The sequence below is a fragment of the Didymella exigua genome, assembly GCF_010094145.1.
Source record: "Didymella exigua CBS 183.55 unplaced genomic scaffold M421scaffold_47, whole genome shotgun sequence".
NCBI lineage: Eukaryota > Fungi > Ascomycota > Dothideomycetes > Pleosporales > Didymellaceae > Didymella > Didymella exigua.
The window spans coordinates 208,842-226,708 of record NW_022984821.1 but is presented as its reverse complement, the minus strand read 5'-3'; the positions used below and the strand labels follow the sequence as shown (position 1 = coordinate 226,708).

Here is a 17,867-nt window from a genome sequence, read left to right as displayed (position 1 = left end):
AAGCACTTCAATACCTATACAAAAGACCAGAAGGTGGGTGCACACAGGCTGCTGATTGTGGACGGCTATGAGAGCCACAGCTCACATAAGTTCTACAAACACTGTAAGGAAGAGAAGATTATTGTTCTCTGTATGCCTGCTTACTCATCGCACCTGCTGCAGCCACTTAATGTGGGTTGCTTTTTGCCTTTAAAGCGGGCATATAGTGATGAGATTAGTGGCACCGAACACCAATCTTTCGATTTTTGGGTAACCTTCACTAGGGCCCTAAAAACCACAGCAACTGATCTAGGTTATCGCGGGCACCCTGGGAGTATCTCCTACGTCCGCCTCGCCCCTCGCGCGACCCGCGGAGGAGCTTGTCAGGATGGCAGAGTCTCCAACCTCCCAGCACACGAGGTCTCCAGACCCTGAGTCCCCACAACAGCTTAATACACGCGCTTCAATCCGGCTCCAGAGGCACCTGCACCATCAGGCCCCTCCTCTAAGCAGCCAGATCCCTGGTGGGGGCGCTCCCAAACCCAGAGCTTATGATGCCGTTCAACGCCACATCACCGAAACTCAAAAAATCACCTAGTTGTGGAACACCATCACTACTGCCTTTGCTGCAGCTGTAGACCACCACACAGAGAGCTACAAAGATCCTGAAGAAGCTAGGATCGCAGCAGAGCTGCAGCAGAAGGTTATCCAGGCTCTGACCTCCCTTTCCCCAAGCAACTCAGCTACCAACTTCCGCCGGAGCAGTGACACCAGCCACAGCTACCCAGGCAGCCAACACCCAGGCCGCCGCTCCTGGGCGGACGTAGCGAGAGACCTAAAAATCTCAGTGCCAAACAACAGGGGTAGTAACTAACCCCTCAACACAGCTAGACCCCACCCTAACCTGCTGTCTAAGCCTAAAGAGGACTGCTGCATCTTCGTCCAAATCTCTAACCTAACAGGGCAAATACAGCAACCCTCCCCCTTTATAGTAAGGCAGGCTGTATAAAGGAGCATAGAGGGAATCACCCTCTAAGACATCCCTACTGTATTACTAATTAATACTAGCTGGGCGCTCACCCCAGCTAACAAGACAATTTAGGACTAACTTATAACCTAAGTAAACTAGGAGTATATTCTAAATGCTCTAGACAGTGATGCTATTAGGACCCTAGAGCGCTAGATCAACTATGTAGTCTAAGGAGTACCTAGCTCCTTCCACACTCTAGACAGGACAGAAATTCCTACTACCACTTAGCTAGTGGAAGATGAGGCCTGCTCACAGACAGGCAAGCAGCTAGTTAGCTGCAGGACCTCATGACATAGAGCTAACCAACAGGGCCTTACAACATAGATTGTTTCCTATAAAGAGCTAGTCTGCTTGTTTAGGCTTTTTAGAACTAGTGTCAGATTCTCGTACTGTGAGCCAGAGTATGTGCTTAACGAGATCTTAGGTGGTATAATGATATATTGATGATCGTGGCGATGGTGTTTCTGCCGTGGCGTCGTGCTGGTTGCTACAGGATTGAAGTGGGGGGGAATTAGCGCTGTTCGCGGCCGCCGGTGTGCGGGCCAATCAGGAGTTGCCAGGTCTCGCTTAATCGACCTGGCAACTGCTGATTGGCTGCACGACAGGTCCCTGCTCGATTGCGCAGATCCGACCTCTCGCCGCTCGCTCTTATCTGACAACTAGCATGTTCTTAAAAGTAATTAACAAACACCCTATAATACAGTGACACAACCTAGGCTGCTAAGGCTATTGTAACCCTGCCTGCTGCACTAGAGTAGCACGCTGCGTGCACTGTGGAGATTGCACAGACAGGCACAAAGGACTATATAGGGACAACTGCCCCTATAAAACTAAGTGTGCTAATTGCCAGGGTCCACACCTAGCTAGCTATACAAACTGCCTGGCAGCCTCCTGCTAGGTACATAGACACCTAATAAAGCCTACTAAGACTAAACTAAAAGCTATCTATTAAGCAGGCAAAGCAGCATATTAACACTTGTACAGGACAGTTAAGGAAACTATTAACTAGGCAACACAGCAGCATGTAGCAACATCTACCCTGACCTAGCAGGCGGCATTACCCTACCCTCTAGCCTAGAGGCGTGAACTAGAAGAAGAAAGCAGAGCAGCTTCTGCTAGAACAACAAATGTCTCCCAGGCGCCCTCTTCTACTACTAATAGAGAAAAGAGACTAAGGCGAGCAGCTACTAGCCGCAAAAGCCTCAACTTAGCACAGATGTCGGCTAGCAGCATGTACCCACAAGTTGCTGCCCACACCGACTCGTCTACCTCTAAGAGAGAAGACACAAGCATAAGTAACAACCCGCCATCCTTATGCTAGAACAACCTAACAGCACCCTAGCCTACAATAGGCAACAACAGCCTAGCATACAGAACAGACCACTCTGTGTGTGCTGGGCCAATATTAGCAGAAGCTCTCCCTGCCACATCACAATACTAGAAGTTGCATTTTAGAGGGGCATGGACGTCGTGTGCGTTCAAGAGCCCTTCACCTGCGCTAACTTAAGAACCTCTACCTACCTAGGATATAGACACTTTGCACCTATTAGCACCTAGAACACGCCTAGTGCAACAGGTTTAAAGTGTCCTAGAGTGATAGCATATGTCTGTAAAAGACGCCACCTGCATTTCTAGACTAGAGAAAGCCTTAACTACCTAGACCTGCTCTAGGTAGTTGTGAATAGAGTCTCTATTCTAAACTGCTACAGATAGGCACATAACTAAGATGTCCTCTAATATGTTACACACCTAACACCTCCTAAACACTGTCTTATAGGGGGAGACTTTAACCTTAAACACAAAGCCTTTAAACCTAGTGTTGCTGTAACTAACAGCAGAATTAAGTTAGCTAGATAGGCTACTACTGCGTCTATAGACTATATTAGCATTCCTAGACAACTAACACACTAAGCAGGCTATGTTATTAACCTTACTTTCTCTAACGTCCTATTTGCCTAATTAGTAGTAGACGCTAGCATGTACAGTAGATTAGACTATAAGACAATAGTAACGTCTATCCCTACCTCTATAATAGGTACCTTGTACCTAGATTAGCACTACTACAGAGTCCTAGAGACAAGCATACCTAAGTTTACTAGACTAGTAGAAATAGGCGTCTAGAGCATTCTGGACCTGCTCACAGCACAAGACAGAGCACAACTAGACTAATATGTTACACTACTAACAGAGACAATCCAGCACTCTATACAGACAGCAGGCAAGCCTAACTACAAAGAAGGGCGCGTGGTGCTATGGTAGACTACAGAGTGTAAAATCGCCTACTAAAGGCATAAACGTGCAAAAAAGCAATGCTCTAGCAGCTCTCTACTAGAAGAGACCTAGATCTTCAAGACTATAGTCTGACAGGCTAAAAAGCAATATTAGAGACATATTATAGACAACGCTAAGGATAGTAAAGAACTCTTTAGGGTTATTGCCTAGCATAAGCTTATACTAGAGAATTAGGATGTGCCTCTAGTAGTTAACAGCACAACTGTATTAGATCCTCTAGAAAAAGCAGAGGCCCTCTAAGAAGAAGTCCTTAACTAATACACAGCAGAAGACAACCTTAACCACTACCTAGACTAAGAAAGTGCAACGCCTCTCCTATAGAGCACACACATCTCTCTAGAGGAAGCTAATTAAAACACGATAGTGGTATCTAGCACCTCCCTAGGCACTGATCACTCTACAGTAAGACTGCTCTGTGCCTGCTAGGTGTAAGTTAGAGAACTTATACGACAGATCTTCTAGCGGTGCCTTGAACTTAACTACTTTCCTGCACAATAGAAGCTGGCAGAAGTAGCTATGATACTAAAGGCAGGGAAGAGAGACCAGAGATCACCCAGATCCTGGAGACCTATAGCACTCCTCTCCTGCATTAGGAAAGGGCTTGAAAGAACAGTGGCTAGGAGAATCGCGTGGACTGCTATGACCCACAAGATCCTTAGTCCCTAACACAGAGGCGCCCTTCTAAAACACTCTACAGCTAATCTAACTGCAGCATTCACCTACAATACAGAAGCTGCGTGGGCACAAGGACAGCATGTTATAATAGTTACCCTAGATATACAGGGCGCTTTTAATGCCCTCCTTAAGAACTGTCTGCTACACTAGATAGTCTAATAAGGATAGCCCTAAAGAGTGCTCTTATTTATAGACTCTTTCCTTACAGAATAAAGGGTACAAGTCTGCCTTAGATAAGCTATTACCCCTAGCTACCTAGTTGCCTGTAGTACACCCTAAGGATTACCCCTCTCCCTAGTACTATACACACTGTACCTAGCTAAACTACTGTTAATAGATACAGAGAGAAGATTTGGATATGCAGACAATGTGTGCCTATACTAGGCCTCACACTCTCTAGACAGGAACGTTAAGCTCCTAGCAGCCAATCTAAGACAGATTAGGGTGTGGGGCAAGGCTAATAAGGTCACGTTTGCTCTAGAGAAGCAAGAAATAATCCACCTTACTAGACAGCGAGGCATCTACGCGCTGCCCTGTATAGTAGACAAGTAGCTTACTATTAACGCAATCTCCTTAGGCAGAGAAAACACTAAGCCTGCCCTCTAGTAGCTTAGGGTCTGGTTTAACTGCAGACTGACCTTTAAGTACCACGTGGCCACACGCGCCATAAAAGCTGCCCAGGTAGCTTTCCACATCCGCAGCCTGGCAAGGACGGCCTACGGGCCACCAGCCAGCTCACTGCGCAAGGCAACTATCGCCTGCATATACCCCTCTCTTCTGTACAGAACAGAGTGCTGGTACAGAGGCCGCACTAAGCCACCGCGCACGCTTAAGCCTGGCAGGCCGCTAGAAGCTAGCGCCTACGTGGGATGGCACATAACGGCCATAGACAAAACAATAGCAATAGTAGCAAGGGGCATCCTCCTAGTGTGGAGAACAACTCCTACTACCACGCTCTTCTAAGACGCTAGACTACCCTCTGCTGCAGTAGCGCTAGAAGAAGCTAAACTAAGGTTTGCAGCACATCTCCGCACTATAGATGCAGACTACCCCCTTACTAGGCGCACAGTAATCCCCAAGGTGACTAGAGGCAAGGGATATAGGCAGCTCTAGCGAACCTGGACCAAGGTCTAACAGCTAGGAGCCCTTCTGCCTAAGATACCTAGGACAACACTAAACCTCCCTTACTACTCTCCTAGCTGCTAAATAGACCTAACGCTAGGCGCAGACAAGAAGAAGGCAGCTAAAGCCTTTAAAGAATAGTAGGCCTAGCTCCTACTGTTAGACGTTACTATCTTCTTAGATAGCTCTAAGCAGTACACAAAGGAAGGAGAGAAATGTATAACCTATAGGTTCGCAGTGTACTAGAACAGAAAATAACTACACAGAGGACGCGGGTTACTTAACCCTATGTCACACGTCTTTGACGCAGAAGCAGTAGGAGCATAGAGAGGCCTCCAGCACACAATAAGGCAACTAGCCCTCTGCACCCGCCGAATCTGGCTGTGTATAGACAGCACCTCCGTCATATGGCGCCTAAGGGGGAGCCCATCTTCTACCTCACAATGGGCCTTCCTCGAGTGCCAGGGCGCGATGGAGACCCACAACGTCTCTATTAGGTGGGCTCCAGGGCACTCTGACATCAAAGGAAACAAAGCGGCAGACAAGCTAGCCAACTTAGAAGCCAGCCAGCCCTCGCTCCCTACTAGAAAAGCTGCAATGCCTACACTCTTAGGCATAAAAACTACCGCACAACAACTCCTAATTAGCACATAACAAAAATAGTGGTTAGACAAGAGGAGAACACTCTCTAAGTGGTACAAAGGCTAGAAGCTAGACTACGCACCACGCAGGAGTTTAGCTGAACTAGACCTACTAAGAGCTATCCTAGCCAAGCTCCTCTCTATCTAATCTAGGCACAGAGACTTTGCCTAGTACTATTAATAGCTTAACCACACTAACACAAAGCTTACCTGCTTATGTAGGTGCAACAAGACGCCAGAGCACCTTGTACTCTGCTGTAAGACTCTAGGGTCTTTTATCTAATGGCCACTACAACTACCTACACCACCATCAAGCTATAGCAAAGGCCTAGCATACCTTGCAGAGCTGTTAATAAATCTAGAGGCCTTTAGAGCTTTTCTCTAGATTACACAGTACTATACTAAGGTCTGCCAGCGGTAGCTATCCTAGCTAGCAGCAACAACAGACTGTTGTATTATGCTAACTCTGTTCTATCTGCAGCTGCAGGTCTAACAGAGCAGTAGCAGACAACCTCTATCTATACTAACTCTCTCTTTTCAATCTACTCTCTATCTCCTATATGGCACCTAAATGCCTCTAAACACACACAAGGGTTCTCCCCTATTATGTCTATACTGCTTAGTCTCTCTAACAGGAAGGAGAGCTATAGCTAGAAATAGTAGAAATACTCGCACATGCAAGAAATGCTTTCTAGGGTAGCGCAACAGCATTGTAAATCTATAGCTCAGCACGTCCTACATGCCCTTCAGGAGGCAGGATGGTGGACTTAATCCCTATCCTTCGGACGAAAATCAATTCTAACCAACCAACCAATGAGATTAGTGGCTTGGCACAGTACAGCTCTAAGTAGATTAAGAAGGAGGCTTTCCTACCAGCCTTCAAAGCAGCTTTTAAGAGGTTAATTACAAAGGAGAACATCTATGCAGGCTTTAGGGGCGCTAGACTAGTTCTACACAACCTAGAGGCGGTAATATTAAAGCTTAATGTGGTCCTTTGTACGCTAACTCCACCAAAGCCAGAGGACACCCCATAGGAATTAAAAACTCCAAGCAACCTCTGTAAGATAGAGGCTCAGTCAACGCTGGTTTGTAAGCGTGTACAACTGCACAGAGATTCCCTAGTTTCTCCTCTGCTTAGAGCAGTTGAGCAGCTAAACAAGGGCATTGCATGGATAGGGCATGATAGCGTGTTAATGCGACAGGAAATAGCAGGGCTTCGCAAGGCAGTAGAGATAGCAACAGAGGTTAGAGGTCAAAAGAGGAAGTATATTCAGGCAGCAGAGAGTCTCACGGTAGGTAAGGTAGCTGATTTAATAGCTGAAAGGGAGGGTAGTAGGCAGCAGGGGGGCGGAGAGCCTGCAAAGAAGGTACGCACACAGAGGCGTTGCAGACGTTGTGGAGAGACTGGCTACAACGCTCGCACCTGTGCAGTTGAAATTGTAGATGCATCTAATAGCAATAAGTCTAAATAGTATCTCTATCACCTGCAAATTGCAGTAAGTGGTGGTGGTGTTGCAGCATATGCATTGCAATCATCTTAACTCTGTTAGGTGGACCACTCGCTTGGGTTGGACCGCTCGCTTGTGAACTACGTTATATTGGCTGGATTGTTGATTAGCGGCGAAGATATCTCAGGGTGTATCTTACCGGCAGCACGGGCAGCGTCTGGCAATGCTCGCGACATTCGCCATTCAAACACGTCCTCTCGGATCTCCGGGATATCTTGCTTTTTGAGCTCCTCATTCACCCACTTTCCTATCTCAGTCTTGACCTCTTGGGGTACGCATCGCCACCTTGTCCACGATGCATTCCGCTTAAGCAAATGGCTTGCGGCTTGGTGAGTGATCATCTACATCATTTGGTTATTGTTTGTTACTTCAGCAGTGCGTGCGCGCTTACGGCAAAAGCTTTGTATTGGATGGGATGAAGGTGCCGCTTCGCAAGCTTCTGGCACGCTTGCGCGCTTTCCGAGCCTGACTGGTCGCATAATGCCAGATTTGTTTATCTTATATCCTTGCAGTTACGACGCAAAGTTGCCACAAGCGCACGGCACAAACAGAGTGAGGGGCTCGACACGTCAAACGAGGCGCCATCACGTGTTGTGATGTTATGTTACAGAAGCTCTCAGCTCTGAGGTAAGCGCACTTGCCCACCGGGCAGTACCTGCTACAATAGGATATCATGTGATCTAAGCCACGTGGTTACATTATTTGCCTTTTCTGACTTTTGCTAGCCGCCGCATTTACGTATAGACTTGGATATCTTGGATATTTCCGCCAATCCATACCTACAGCCCTTCTCCTCATCTTGCCCGCGATTCCTTGCACGATAGCGCTTGCGCTTGCGGTTACAAATCGAACTGGGGGTGCTATTCAGATTCACTCGTTGACCTTGATATGCCTTCTTCTCGTGGACATAGTGAGCAGACCGCGTTTGATTCACAGGAGTTGACTGACGTCAAGCAGGCTGCCGAACAAAAATGGCAACAAAAACCAGCGGAGACATCCAAGTTGGTGCATTTTAAGCGTTCAGTCCATACACTATTGCTTGTTCTTGGGGGTATCGCGACGACTTTGCTCAATAGGCAAGTTTCCTCAGCCCATAGTGCGCAGCAAAGTTGCTAACTTGGCAGACTGGATTATGTACTAGCAGTTCTTCTTTTCAATATGTACACACACATCGCTCTTGCCGCCAGAAAAGAGAGTGAGATTTTGCAGCTTCATAACAAACTCCGCAGGCGCCGCAATCACCCATCGCTAGTAATGGTATATTTGTATATCCTTTTGAACATGTCACTGATAGTAGTAACTGTTGCGGAATGGGCACGTACTACCTCACTAGCAACTGCCCAATTTGCTCCTCTGGTACGTAATTCATCAGTGCATATATGACCACACTAACTAGTCTGATAGATATTATCATTGCCCCACCCACTGACTGTTGTTCCTCTTGTTCGTTATTATGGTTTTCCATCGGCGATAGTGATAGATATGTAAATACAAGAGCAGCAAGGGTGTTCAGAACAGCTGTTAACAGACACCTTTTTACCTTTCTGTCTTGAATATACTGCATGTTAATTGCTAGAAGATTGCGTGACATAAGTTAATCAGCTGACGAAAGTACTTCTTGGGATGCAGCTTGGTGGTCTAGAGAGGCTGCGTCAGCCTTCGCCGGGTCTTCGATGCTCTTCTCAATCCCAAGGAAACAAGACTGAGTAGGATCATATGATATTCAGCGATTGTACTAATCTGGTCAGCTGAAGTGAATATCTCTGTACGAAAGCCAACTTTACCTGACTAAGCTTGAAACCAAGTCGTAACAGCCGCAGGTTGCGGCGCCCTGCAGTGTCTTGTAGGTCCTCCTCCACTTCGTCTTGATCGAACCAATTCTCTGGGAAGTACTGCTCTGTCCAAAACGACCCCCGCATCATAAGGTCCTCTGGTAATAGCTTCAGGCCTTGTTCAGTGTGGAACACGGGCTTGATAATAGTACAACACTCTTAAGACTGCTCCACGAGCTGCAAAGAAGATCGAGCAATGGCTCACTAACTGGGTATACATCACCGCCCAAGGCAAATCAATCACGCTGCCAGAAACTGACGGCAACCGACCGCAAGAGGACTTTCTGATCGCCTGCAAGGCTCTGGATCAGGAATATGCTACGTCCTGCCTACGCGAGATCTTCAAACATGAAGCGCGTGGCACTACTGCAGAGATCTCATCTCTTGAGACATACGTCGCTGAGATGACCACATACCTACGCCGCACGAAGCCTCAATCTACAGGCCTGGCAGTCTCTGCTGCTGAGCTCAGAATCACGAAGCTGACTAAGACTCAATCAACTAGTTGTGGTCACCATAACAGTGCACAATCAATTCCTACCTGCGTATATAGGAAGCAGCATTAGTACACTAACTACTTTATCCTGAATCCACGCCACCTAGCACGTCTAAAGACCTATCAGCCTGCAGCTAAGGCTGTACACAAGGTTAAGGAAGCGCAGAAGGACTCTAAGATTAACGCGCGCATTAAGGCTGCTCTTGCGAGATAGTTGACCTGCTAACCTCAGAACACTAGATCACTGCGAGTTGATGACAGCAAGCCACCTGTCAACACTGACACGTTTGTGATATCAACTGGCCCATTACTTAAGCCTCTCCACGACGGCCACGACGGCCACAACAGCCACAACAGCCACAACAGCCACAGCAGTCACAACAGGCATAATCAAGTTGACCATGATAATAAGGTCGTTATTGCTATTAACGCTCACACTAAGCCTATAGGATCTCTCACAACAATAGCTATTAATGAAATTACTTAGACTAAACTACGCAATTAATAGATTATTAATCTAGGATCTAACACGCACGTTGTCAACACAGAGGTATAGAAAGGCTAGAGGAGGACAAGTAATAATCCACAACGTTGTTCTATTAACGCTAGCAATACCTGTATCCTTATCACTGCGTAGGGAACAATGGAACTCATCGTCTGTACACCACATAGACAGCTAACGCTGGAGCTAACGCACGTCGCGTACGTCGAAGGCTTCTTAACCAGCGTCTTAGGACTCGCTCGCTGCCAATTAGAGTTAATCTACTTCAACTCTGGCCGCGACGTCCTATACATGCATCAACTAACCAACATCATCGCACAACTTGAATACAATAGAGGACACTAGCTGATTAATGCCGAGCTATTACGCCAACCGCCGCTGTCGCTTCTCCACTCACCGCTGAGTACGTTTAGGGCATTATATTGCCCATCATACGCGCTAAAGCCTGCAAACGTTGTCAATTAACGCAATGCTCATTAAATCTAGGGCTACCTAGGTTAAAAGGCAGTTAACTAGCTTAAATTAAACGTCACTAGCGTCTAACTAACAGGAGACTACATAGACTGTCTCTGCTAAACCTACACTAGAGCTTAAATAACTCACATTATCTTAAGACGCCCAGCTAAGAGCTGTGCACAACAACTATTCTTTTAAATTACAATAGACTTAATCTACATTATCCCTATAGGAGAGGAGTGTATTAACAGCAGTAAATACGCTCTACACTCTATAGACGAGTACTTGAAGTGGCATAAGATTGCCACAATTAAGCGAAAGGACAAGCCAACACTTACTTGTTGGTTCATAGCCTTGATCTGTCGAATCTAACGTGTGTACAACGCAGACGTAGTCGCCATCTGTTGCAACAACAAGAAAGGATTTGGCAATGATCTGATTAGCACGACAGAAGAGCTGGGAATGCTATACGAGCCTGCTCTAGCTGGTACAAAGGAGCCGAATGGACTCATTGAGCGCGCAGGCGGAGTTCTCACTCAGCGAGCTCGCGCTATGCGCATACACGCTCACCTGCCCAAGAATTTATTGCACAAGATGTATTGCACCGCAGCATACATCCTTAATTGCACGCCCACTAAAGCTCTAGACTAGAAGACACTGTATAAGGTTGTATAGGGACAAAAACTACTTGTTACTTATATAAGACCTATAGGATGCCACGCCTACGTCTACAACTGCAACCTAAGAGCTACTGACAAGCTTAAATCGCGCACTCTTATTAGCCACCTTGTTAGCTACTATAGCACTAATATCTTCTGCATATGGCTGCCTACAAGGGATACTATTATCATCACACGCGACGTTGTATTTAAGCCTACGCTCTTCTTTAATAGAATAGATAGCTACACCTCTATACTAGTGATTAAGGAGGTAATTAAGCTACTTAAATATCTAGAGATGCCACAGAACAACAATGTTAGCATTAAGGATCTATTAACTGCTCACTAACGCTATTGCTAAACAGCACCTGTGACCTTAGCTTTAAGAGCTAGAGGCTCCTAGTTAGGGGGTAAAATAACTAACAACGCACTTAAGGCTAACAACACACCTAAATTAACTTAACAACAAATTCTAACTCCTACACTATTAGAGGAGGACAACACAATACATATAGTTCCTAAGGGCTATTGCTAACAAGGCAAGAGAGCGCCACAGGACGTTAATCTTGATCTAACTAATACAAACCTAATTGTCTCTAGCAAGCGCAATCTAAAGCCAAGAGATCTAAACAACTTTGCTGTACAGGTCTACACTACAAGGCTGGGACCTAAGCCTCTTGTTAATTACCTGCAAGCATTCTTAACAGAGATTTACTTAATATCCACAACAGCAGATAAAGTGCCACAAATCTATCAGACACAGCTACTGCCACTGCTAAAGTTAGAGAAGCAGCTTAATACACACATGTTTGGCAATTAATTTTAACACGCAATAGAAATTAAATAGCAAGACCTACGCACTAAAGGTGTCTTTAGACACACTAAGTAATTAAAGGCTACTATAGATAGTAAGGTGCTGCTACTAATGTAGGTCTTTGCTTATAAGACAGATAGAGATAGATATCTCTTATAGTTTAAGGCTTAACTTGTTGTCTAAGGAGACCTCTAAGCCCTAATACACAACACGTACGCTGCTATACTTGCTATCTACAACTTTTGCACTCTTATTACAATTACTAATTACTTTAATCTTAAACTAAAGCAGTACAACGTCCCTACTGCCTTCTTAAACGCAAAAACTAACTACAAGCTATACGCTGAAACACCTGAGGCCTTCTGCCATACCAAAGGCAAGATCATGCTGGTGCTCTGCGCCCTGTACGGCCTGAAGGAGTCACTAATCCTATAGTACAATGAGCTACGTCAACAACTTGTCAAGCTAGGTCTGAAGCCAGTTCATGGCTTCCCATGCCTGTACATAAGCTGCTAGCTTATCCTATTTGTCTACGTTAACAATATTGTTATAGTATTTTATTAATGAAATGCTAATTACTATAATTCCTTTTAGAAGGATCTAGTAGATCTGTACAATATTAAAGTAATAGGAGAACTTACCTAGTTTCTTAGTATCCACATTGTCCACAACCAAGCTCTGCACAAGACCTAGCTAGTCTAAGACGCTTTTATTAATAAGGTGTGCGCTTGATTTAGTATTAAGGCTGTAGGCAAGGCTCCAGACGTCCCGCTGACAGAGAATTGGCTGCCACAGTCTACTTAGGAGACTAATACTGCTTATACAAAGCTCTACCAGCAGCTTGTTGGTTCTCTCGCATACATCGCTGTCTAGGGTAGACCTGACGTTGCCTGAACGCACGTTGTCTTTGCCTGCCACCTCATCAACCCAGGACAGTCTCACATCTCAAAGATCCGCCAGACCTGGCGCTACCTGCTCAGCACGAAGGCTCTCGCCCTTGAAGCCTCTGCTAGCGCGCATAACATGGCTAAGTATCTCACTAACAATCCTACATACCGCGATCTTCTCTTCTTTAGATTATCTAATACCTTGTACGCTAACAAGCCTAAGACTTGCTAGAGCTCTTAGGGATACGCCTTTAAATTTAGAGGACTTATAATTAACTAGAAATTAACTATCTAGCACACAGTTATAAAATTAACTACAGAGTCTAAATTGCTCTTACTCTCCCTTACAGCCTTGCAGATAGAAGAGTAGATGTGTTTCTTTGCTAGCATTAACCTTACGCTTAAATGTACACCTACAATCTAGTGTAACAACTAGCAAACTGTTAGTATTATTACAAAGCAGCATAATAAGCTTTATACTAAGGTTAAGCACGTTAACATCTACTAGCTCTAGATTTAACAGGAGGTCACTGCCTCACAAATTAATGTTAAATGGGTCCCTACTAATCATATGCCTGCTGACGGACTCACAAAGATCCTGCTAAAGCAGAAATTTGCAGACTTTGTACGCTAACTTAGCCTTATTGATATTGCTGAGCGCCTGAAGGGCCTACGGCAGGCTGATGGAGACGACCTCAACGGTATCTATATACACTGATCCTGGTCAGCTGTCGTTGACTCCCTGCCTGCGCGTCTACGCCAGCTAGGGGGTGTGTCGCGGTTTAGGACCTCTCCTTCTCAGCCTCTGCAGTTGCAACTCACCTTTGGTGAGGGCGCGATGCTAGCAAGGGCTAGCGCTGTTTACAATCACTTACCTACATGTACCGTTCGTAGCTTCACACAAATACAACCTCAGTTCAATCCTCAATTCCTTGCGCACTGCTTGCACTCACTGCGACAAAGTTGTATATGTCTTTGTCTGTGATGCTGTACTTAGCCTTTGTGTTAGTAACTAGCTTAAACTAGGGTGTTATAACGCGTGCATCTTTGTTAAGGGCTTGCTAGCGATTATATGGACAGCTCCTTTGAAGCTTGATCTCAGGCGTACGCGTCTTGAAGTTGTCTACCTAGTGCTTGCTAACAGGCTCTCTACCGCGCTCAGCAAGCAGATTATTGGCTATATCTCGCACCATAGCCTTTGTAGCAGGTATTCCTCTTGTATTAAGCTCAAGTATACGTTGTACAAGGGCCTCCCCCTCTAGTTTGCTTAGCTTCTTTAAATTAGGCTTGTGATTGTGTTAAGAGAGGGCTCCTTAGCATTATTAGCAGACAGTAGTTTAAGGTACGCTAAAGGCTATAATAGCACGTCTTTTACTCTTATTATAATCTTTAATTATAGCTTAGATAGCAAGCTATAAGGTCCCTTTAGTATAGGTTAATTATATATTATGTTAGGATAGTATTAGAATGTAAAGTAGTTATTAGGCTATCATAGTTAGGATGGACTGCTCGCTTGGGTTGGACCGCTCGCTTGTGAACTACGTTAACGTAGATTATCACCGAGCCGGCCATATCACTGAACCAGCCATTTTCTCTTAGCATAACTAACACAAGTTACTACAACTACAACTACTTGCTATTAAACAGTGACCTAGCATACTGCATGCTTATATTAGATTTAGAAGATGTTTCTGCACCCTCCTAGCACGTTTGTGCGTTGTGTCTAGTTTTGCTGCAGTTCCTACAGCGCCAAACAGTTGACTAAGCTCCTAGTTGACCACCTCCACCCTAAGTCTTCTTAGATGGCTGAGCTGCTACACACGCCTCAGCAGCTACCCGCGATGCTGCTGGGCCATACTCAAGTGTGCCACCATGCTGAATCTGCTTTCTCTTACGCGATTTTCTCTTAGTTATTACTGCTAATTGCTCTTCAAGCTCTCGCACGCAGGCCTTAATAAGGACGTTTTTATGCAGCATCTCTTCAGCCCCTTTTATAAGCTTTAAGAACCCCTCTTGCGCTGCACTTAGTAATTATTAGAAGGAGTTACTTACAAGCTTAGATTAAGACCTAAACTTGTGTGTATTGCTTAGCATCTTAGATTACTATAGCGTTTTAGGTAGAGGTACTGCTAGTAGGGTATACAGCTACACTTTAAGGCAATCTAACACTACCTACATATTAGTAGGAATAAGCCCTAATACCTTAAAGGCCTTTTAGTAGTTAACCTTTATAAATATATTAAGGAATATATCCCTAAAGGCTAGTAGAAAGCCTTCCTTATTAATATAGAAGATATGTTAGTATACTAAGTCTTAAATATATTAGGAGTACTTATACTTTAATAGTAAGAAACAGACTATATTAAGTAGCTAGAGGATGTGTAATAAGTAAGGTAGTATATAGAGAGTAAGGATTTAGTTCTCTAGGTAATAGTCCTTAAACTCCTAGTTAAGATAGCTCTTATAGCTGTCTAAGATAAGTAACCTATACACTCCTACCTAACATGTCTTTGTATGCGTGTTAAAGTGCTTTAACTACTTAAGGCTAAGTATATTATTTATCTAACTATTCTTAGAGACTAAGAGCTTCTAATTGTAGGGTATATCTGTCTCCTTATACTAGGCAGAGATATAGACGCGTCCTTTGTAGATAATAAAAGGCAGGGTTGCATACCCAGCGGCGCAGATGCTCTGGATAACAGTAACCTACTCGCGATCACCTGGCTGAACAAGCTCTAGCTAAGCACGTCTCTCTAAGCCTGTTACAACCTTTAAAGACAAAGTAACACCTATCTAGAACCTAGTTTTATTAAAGTTGTGCATGTTGTTGTTACAAATACTATACTTAACTTAAGTATCCTCTACTAGCTTAAACTACGCGCTAATTATCTTAGGATCTTCCTATAGTATCCTCTGTCTATCCTTAGCTTAATTAAAGGCTATTTTAAGCTTGTCTAAACGTGTTACAAGCCTGCTAGCCTATAGTTTGCTAACAGGCTCTTTACTATGCACACTAAGTATCTTATTAGCTATATCTGCCACCTCACATAGCTAGGGCGCAAATCCTTGCGAATTAAGGTTAAGTATATACTAGATAATTGTCTGCTCCTCTAGCATAGTAAGTTTCTAGCAATTAGCGCGTACGTCTAGTTAAAACGTAATATTGCAAAGGTAATTAGAGACCTGCTAATAAGGTACGTTTAACACTCTAGCAGCGCTGTAGATACTGCGAAATTAGCTAGCATAGAAGGCCTAGATAGCAAGGATAACTCTACCTTCTCTAGTAGTATTCTAAAGTTATTATTATTAAGGCATATTGTGTTAGGGTAAAAGGTGGTTGTGCTAAGAGAAAGTGGCTAGTTTAGTGATATGGCTGGCTCGGTGATAATCTACGTTAGATAATATTTTATAAAGTTAGCAGCCTAGTTCTTGCTAATATAGGGCTAGTGGTGCTTAGCAAGCAGAGAATTCGCTATATCCTCTACATTAGCAAGCTAGGGTAGGTATCCTTGCTTGTCTAGCTTTAATACATGCTAGACAATTACCTTATCCTTAGTGCTAGTTATCCTTATTATATTAGGCTTAACGTAAACCCCCAGCACCCAGGCCAACCCAGCACCTAGGCCATTTCTTGCCAAGACCACAACTATTAATATTAACACGTAATGCCTTGCTAACAAGATACACAATTATCTAAATAAGAGGGTAGAATTAATCTTGCCCTTTCTACTTTCTAATTATATAAATTTAAAAGCCTCTAAAGCGCTGCTTAGGTATTTAACATACTATGTACAACCTTAAGTGCTAGGTATAGAGGCAGACTCTATATTAATAATAGACACAACGCACAACATAAGCTTACGCGCACTAAAGAGCAAACAATTGTACAATATATTCTTGACCTTAATTTGCGAGGATTCGCGCCCTAGCTGTGCGAGGTGGCAGATATGGCCAACAAACTGTTGGGTGTACGTGGTGGGCAGCCTGTTGGCAAGCACTAGGCTGAGCGCTTCGTGACGCGTTCAGCTACGCTTAAGATGGCCTTCAATCAAGCTAAAGATAGGCAGAGGATGCTGCAGGAGGATCTAGAGACAATCAGCGCGTGGTTTAAGCTAGTAGAGGACACAAAAGCTAAATACAGCGTACATGACCACAACATGCACAACTTTAACAAGACTAGCTTCTAGATAGGTGTTATTAGCTTAATAAAGGTTGTTACAGGCGCAGAGAGACATAATTAACCTTAGCTTGTTTAGCCAGGTGATTGCGAGTAGGTAACAGTCATCTAGAGCGTCTGCGCTGCTAGATCTTGTACCCTGCCTTTTATTATCTACAAAGGACGCGTTCACATCTCTGCCTGGTACGAGGAGGCAGATATACCACGCAATTGGAAGCTCTCCGTCTCCGAGAGCGGCTGGACGAACAACGCGCTCGGCCTTGAGTGGCTGAAGCACTTCGACGCGCATACAAAGGCGAGCCAGGTGGGGGCGTACAGGCTGCTCATTTTGGACGGCCATAAGAGCCACCTTAACTAGGATTTTAAGGACTACTGCCTTAAAAACATAATCCTTACCCTCTGCATACTACCTTACTTATTGCACATCCTCTAGCTACTTAATATAGTCTACTTCTTGCTGTTAAAGTGCAAGTACTCTTAGCGTGTACAAGACTTAGCACACAAGCATGTCTTCTATATTAACAAAGAAGGCTTCCTCCCTGCCTTTAAGGACGCGTTTTTTAATGTGTTTATAGCAGAGAACTGTTACAAGGCCTTTAAGGCAGCAGGGCTAGTCCCTCTTAACACGCAGGTTGTGTTAGATCACCTTAAAGTGCGCCTGCGTACCCTGCTAGAACCCCTCCTCCTAGAGATGCTGTGGCAGTTAAAGACTCTAAGTAATACCTACAAGTTTAGATCTTAGTTAAAGCTTGTACGTAAGTCTTTTACTTAGTTACCTATTACTGCGCAAGCAGGCT

General features: G+C 44.6%; 4 protein-coding genes across 4 annotated transcripts; 2 read left to right on the top strand and 2 right to left on the bottom strand.

Annotated features, from left to right (window-relative positions):
• Positions 1–2,386: 2,386 nt before the first annotated feature.
• Positions 2,387–2,557, top strand: M421DRAFT_41961 (uncharacterized protein; the record flags this gene model as incomplete). The annotated part of the gene is given in 2 exon segments (XM_033592187.1): positions 2,387–2,452; positions 2,465–2,557. Coding segments are annotated over 2 exon segments (159 nt in total), but the record flags the coding sequence as incomplete, so codon positions are not given.
• Positions 2,558–6,994: 4,437 nt separating this feature from the next.
• M421DRAFT_425599 (uncharacterized protein) lies at positions 6,995–7,361 on the bottom strand. Its single transcript, XM_033594127.1, has one exon. The coding sequence runs from the start codon at positions 7,186–7,188 to the stop codon at positions 7,027–7,029; it is 162 nt and encodes a 53-aa protein (XP_033443967.1). The 5' UTR covers positions 7,189–7,361; the 3' UTR covers positions 6,995–7,026.
• An 80-nt stretch (positions 7,362–7,441) lies between these two features.
• M421DRAFT_425598 (uncharacterized protein) lies at positions 7,442–8,454 on the bottom strand. Its single transcript, XM_033594126.1, has 4 exons — positions 8,372–8,454; positions 8,205–8,323; positions 7,973–8,157; positions 7,442–7,874 (listed from the first exon to the last, which is right to left on the bottom strand). The coding sequence occupies exons 2-4, from the start codon at positions 8,256–8,258 to the stop codon at positions 7,847–7,849; spliced, it is 267 nt and encodes an 88-aa protein (XP_033443966.1). The 5' UTR covers positions 8,259–8,323; positions 8,372–8,454; the 3' UTR covers positions 7,442–7,846.
• An 8,440-nt stretch (positions 8,455–16,894) lies between these two features.
• On the top strand, positions 16,895–17,803 carry M421DRAFT_425596 (DDE-domain-containing protein; the record flags this gene model as incomplete). Its single annotated transcript, XM_033594125.1, has 2 exons — positions 16,895–17,035; positions 17,183–17,803. Coding segments are annotated over 2 exons (387 nt in total), but the record flags the coding sequence as incomplete, so codon positions are not given.
• Between the last annotated feature and the right edge of the window lie 64 nt (positions 17,804–17,867).

Coding starts and splice junctions, on each gene's coding strand:
- M421DRAFT_425598 (XM_033594126.1), bottom strand. CDS start 8,258: ATGCACCAACTTGGATGTCTCCGCTGGTTTTTGTTGCCATTTTTGTTC. Junction 8,158..8,204: donor TGCCATTTTTGTTCGGCAGC/CTGCTTGACGTC, acceptor CGGTCTGCTCAC/TATGTCCACGAGAAGAAGGC. Junction 7,875..7,972: donor TCTATACGTAAATGCGGCGG/CTAGCAAAAGTC, acceptor AAGTGCGCTTAC/CTCAGAGCTGAGAGCTTCTG.
- M421DRAFT_425599 (XM_033594127.1), bottom strand. CDS start 7,188: ATGCATCTACAATTTCAACTGCACAGGTGCGAGCGTTGTAGCCAGTCT.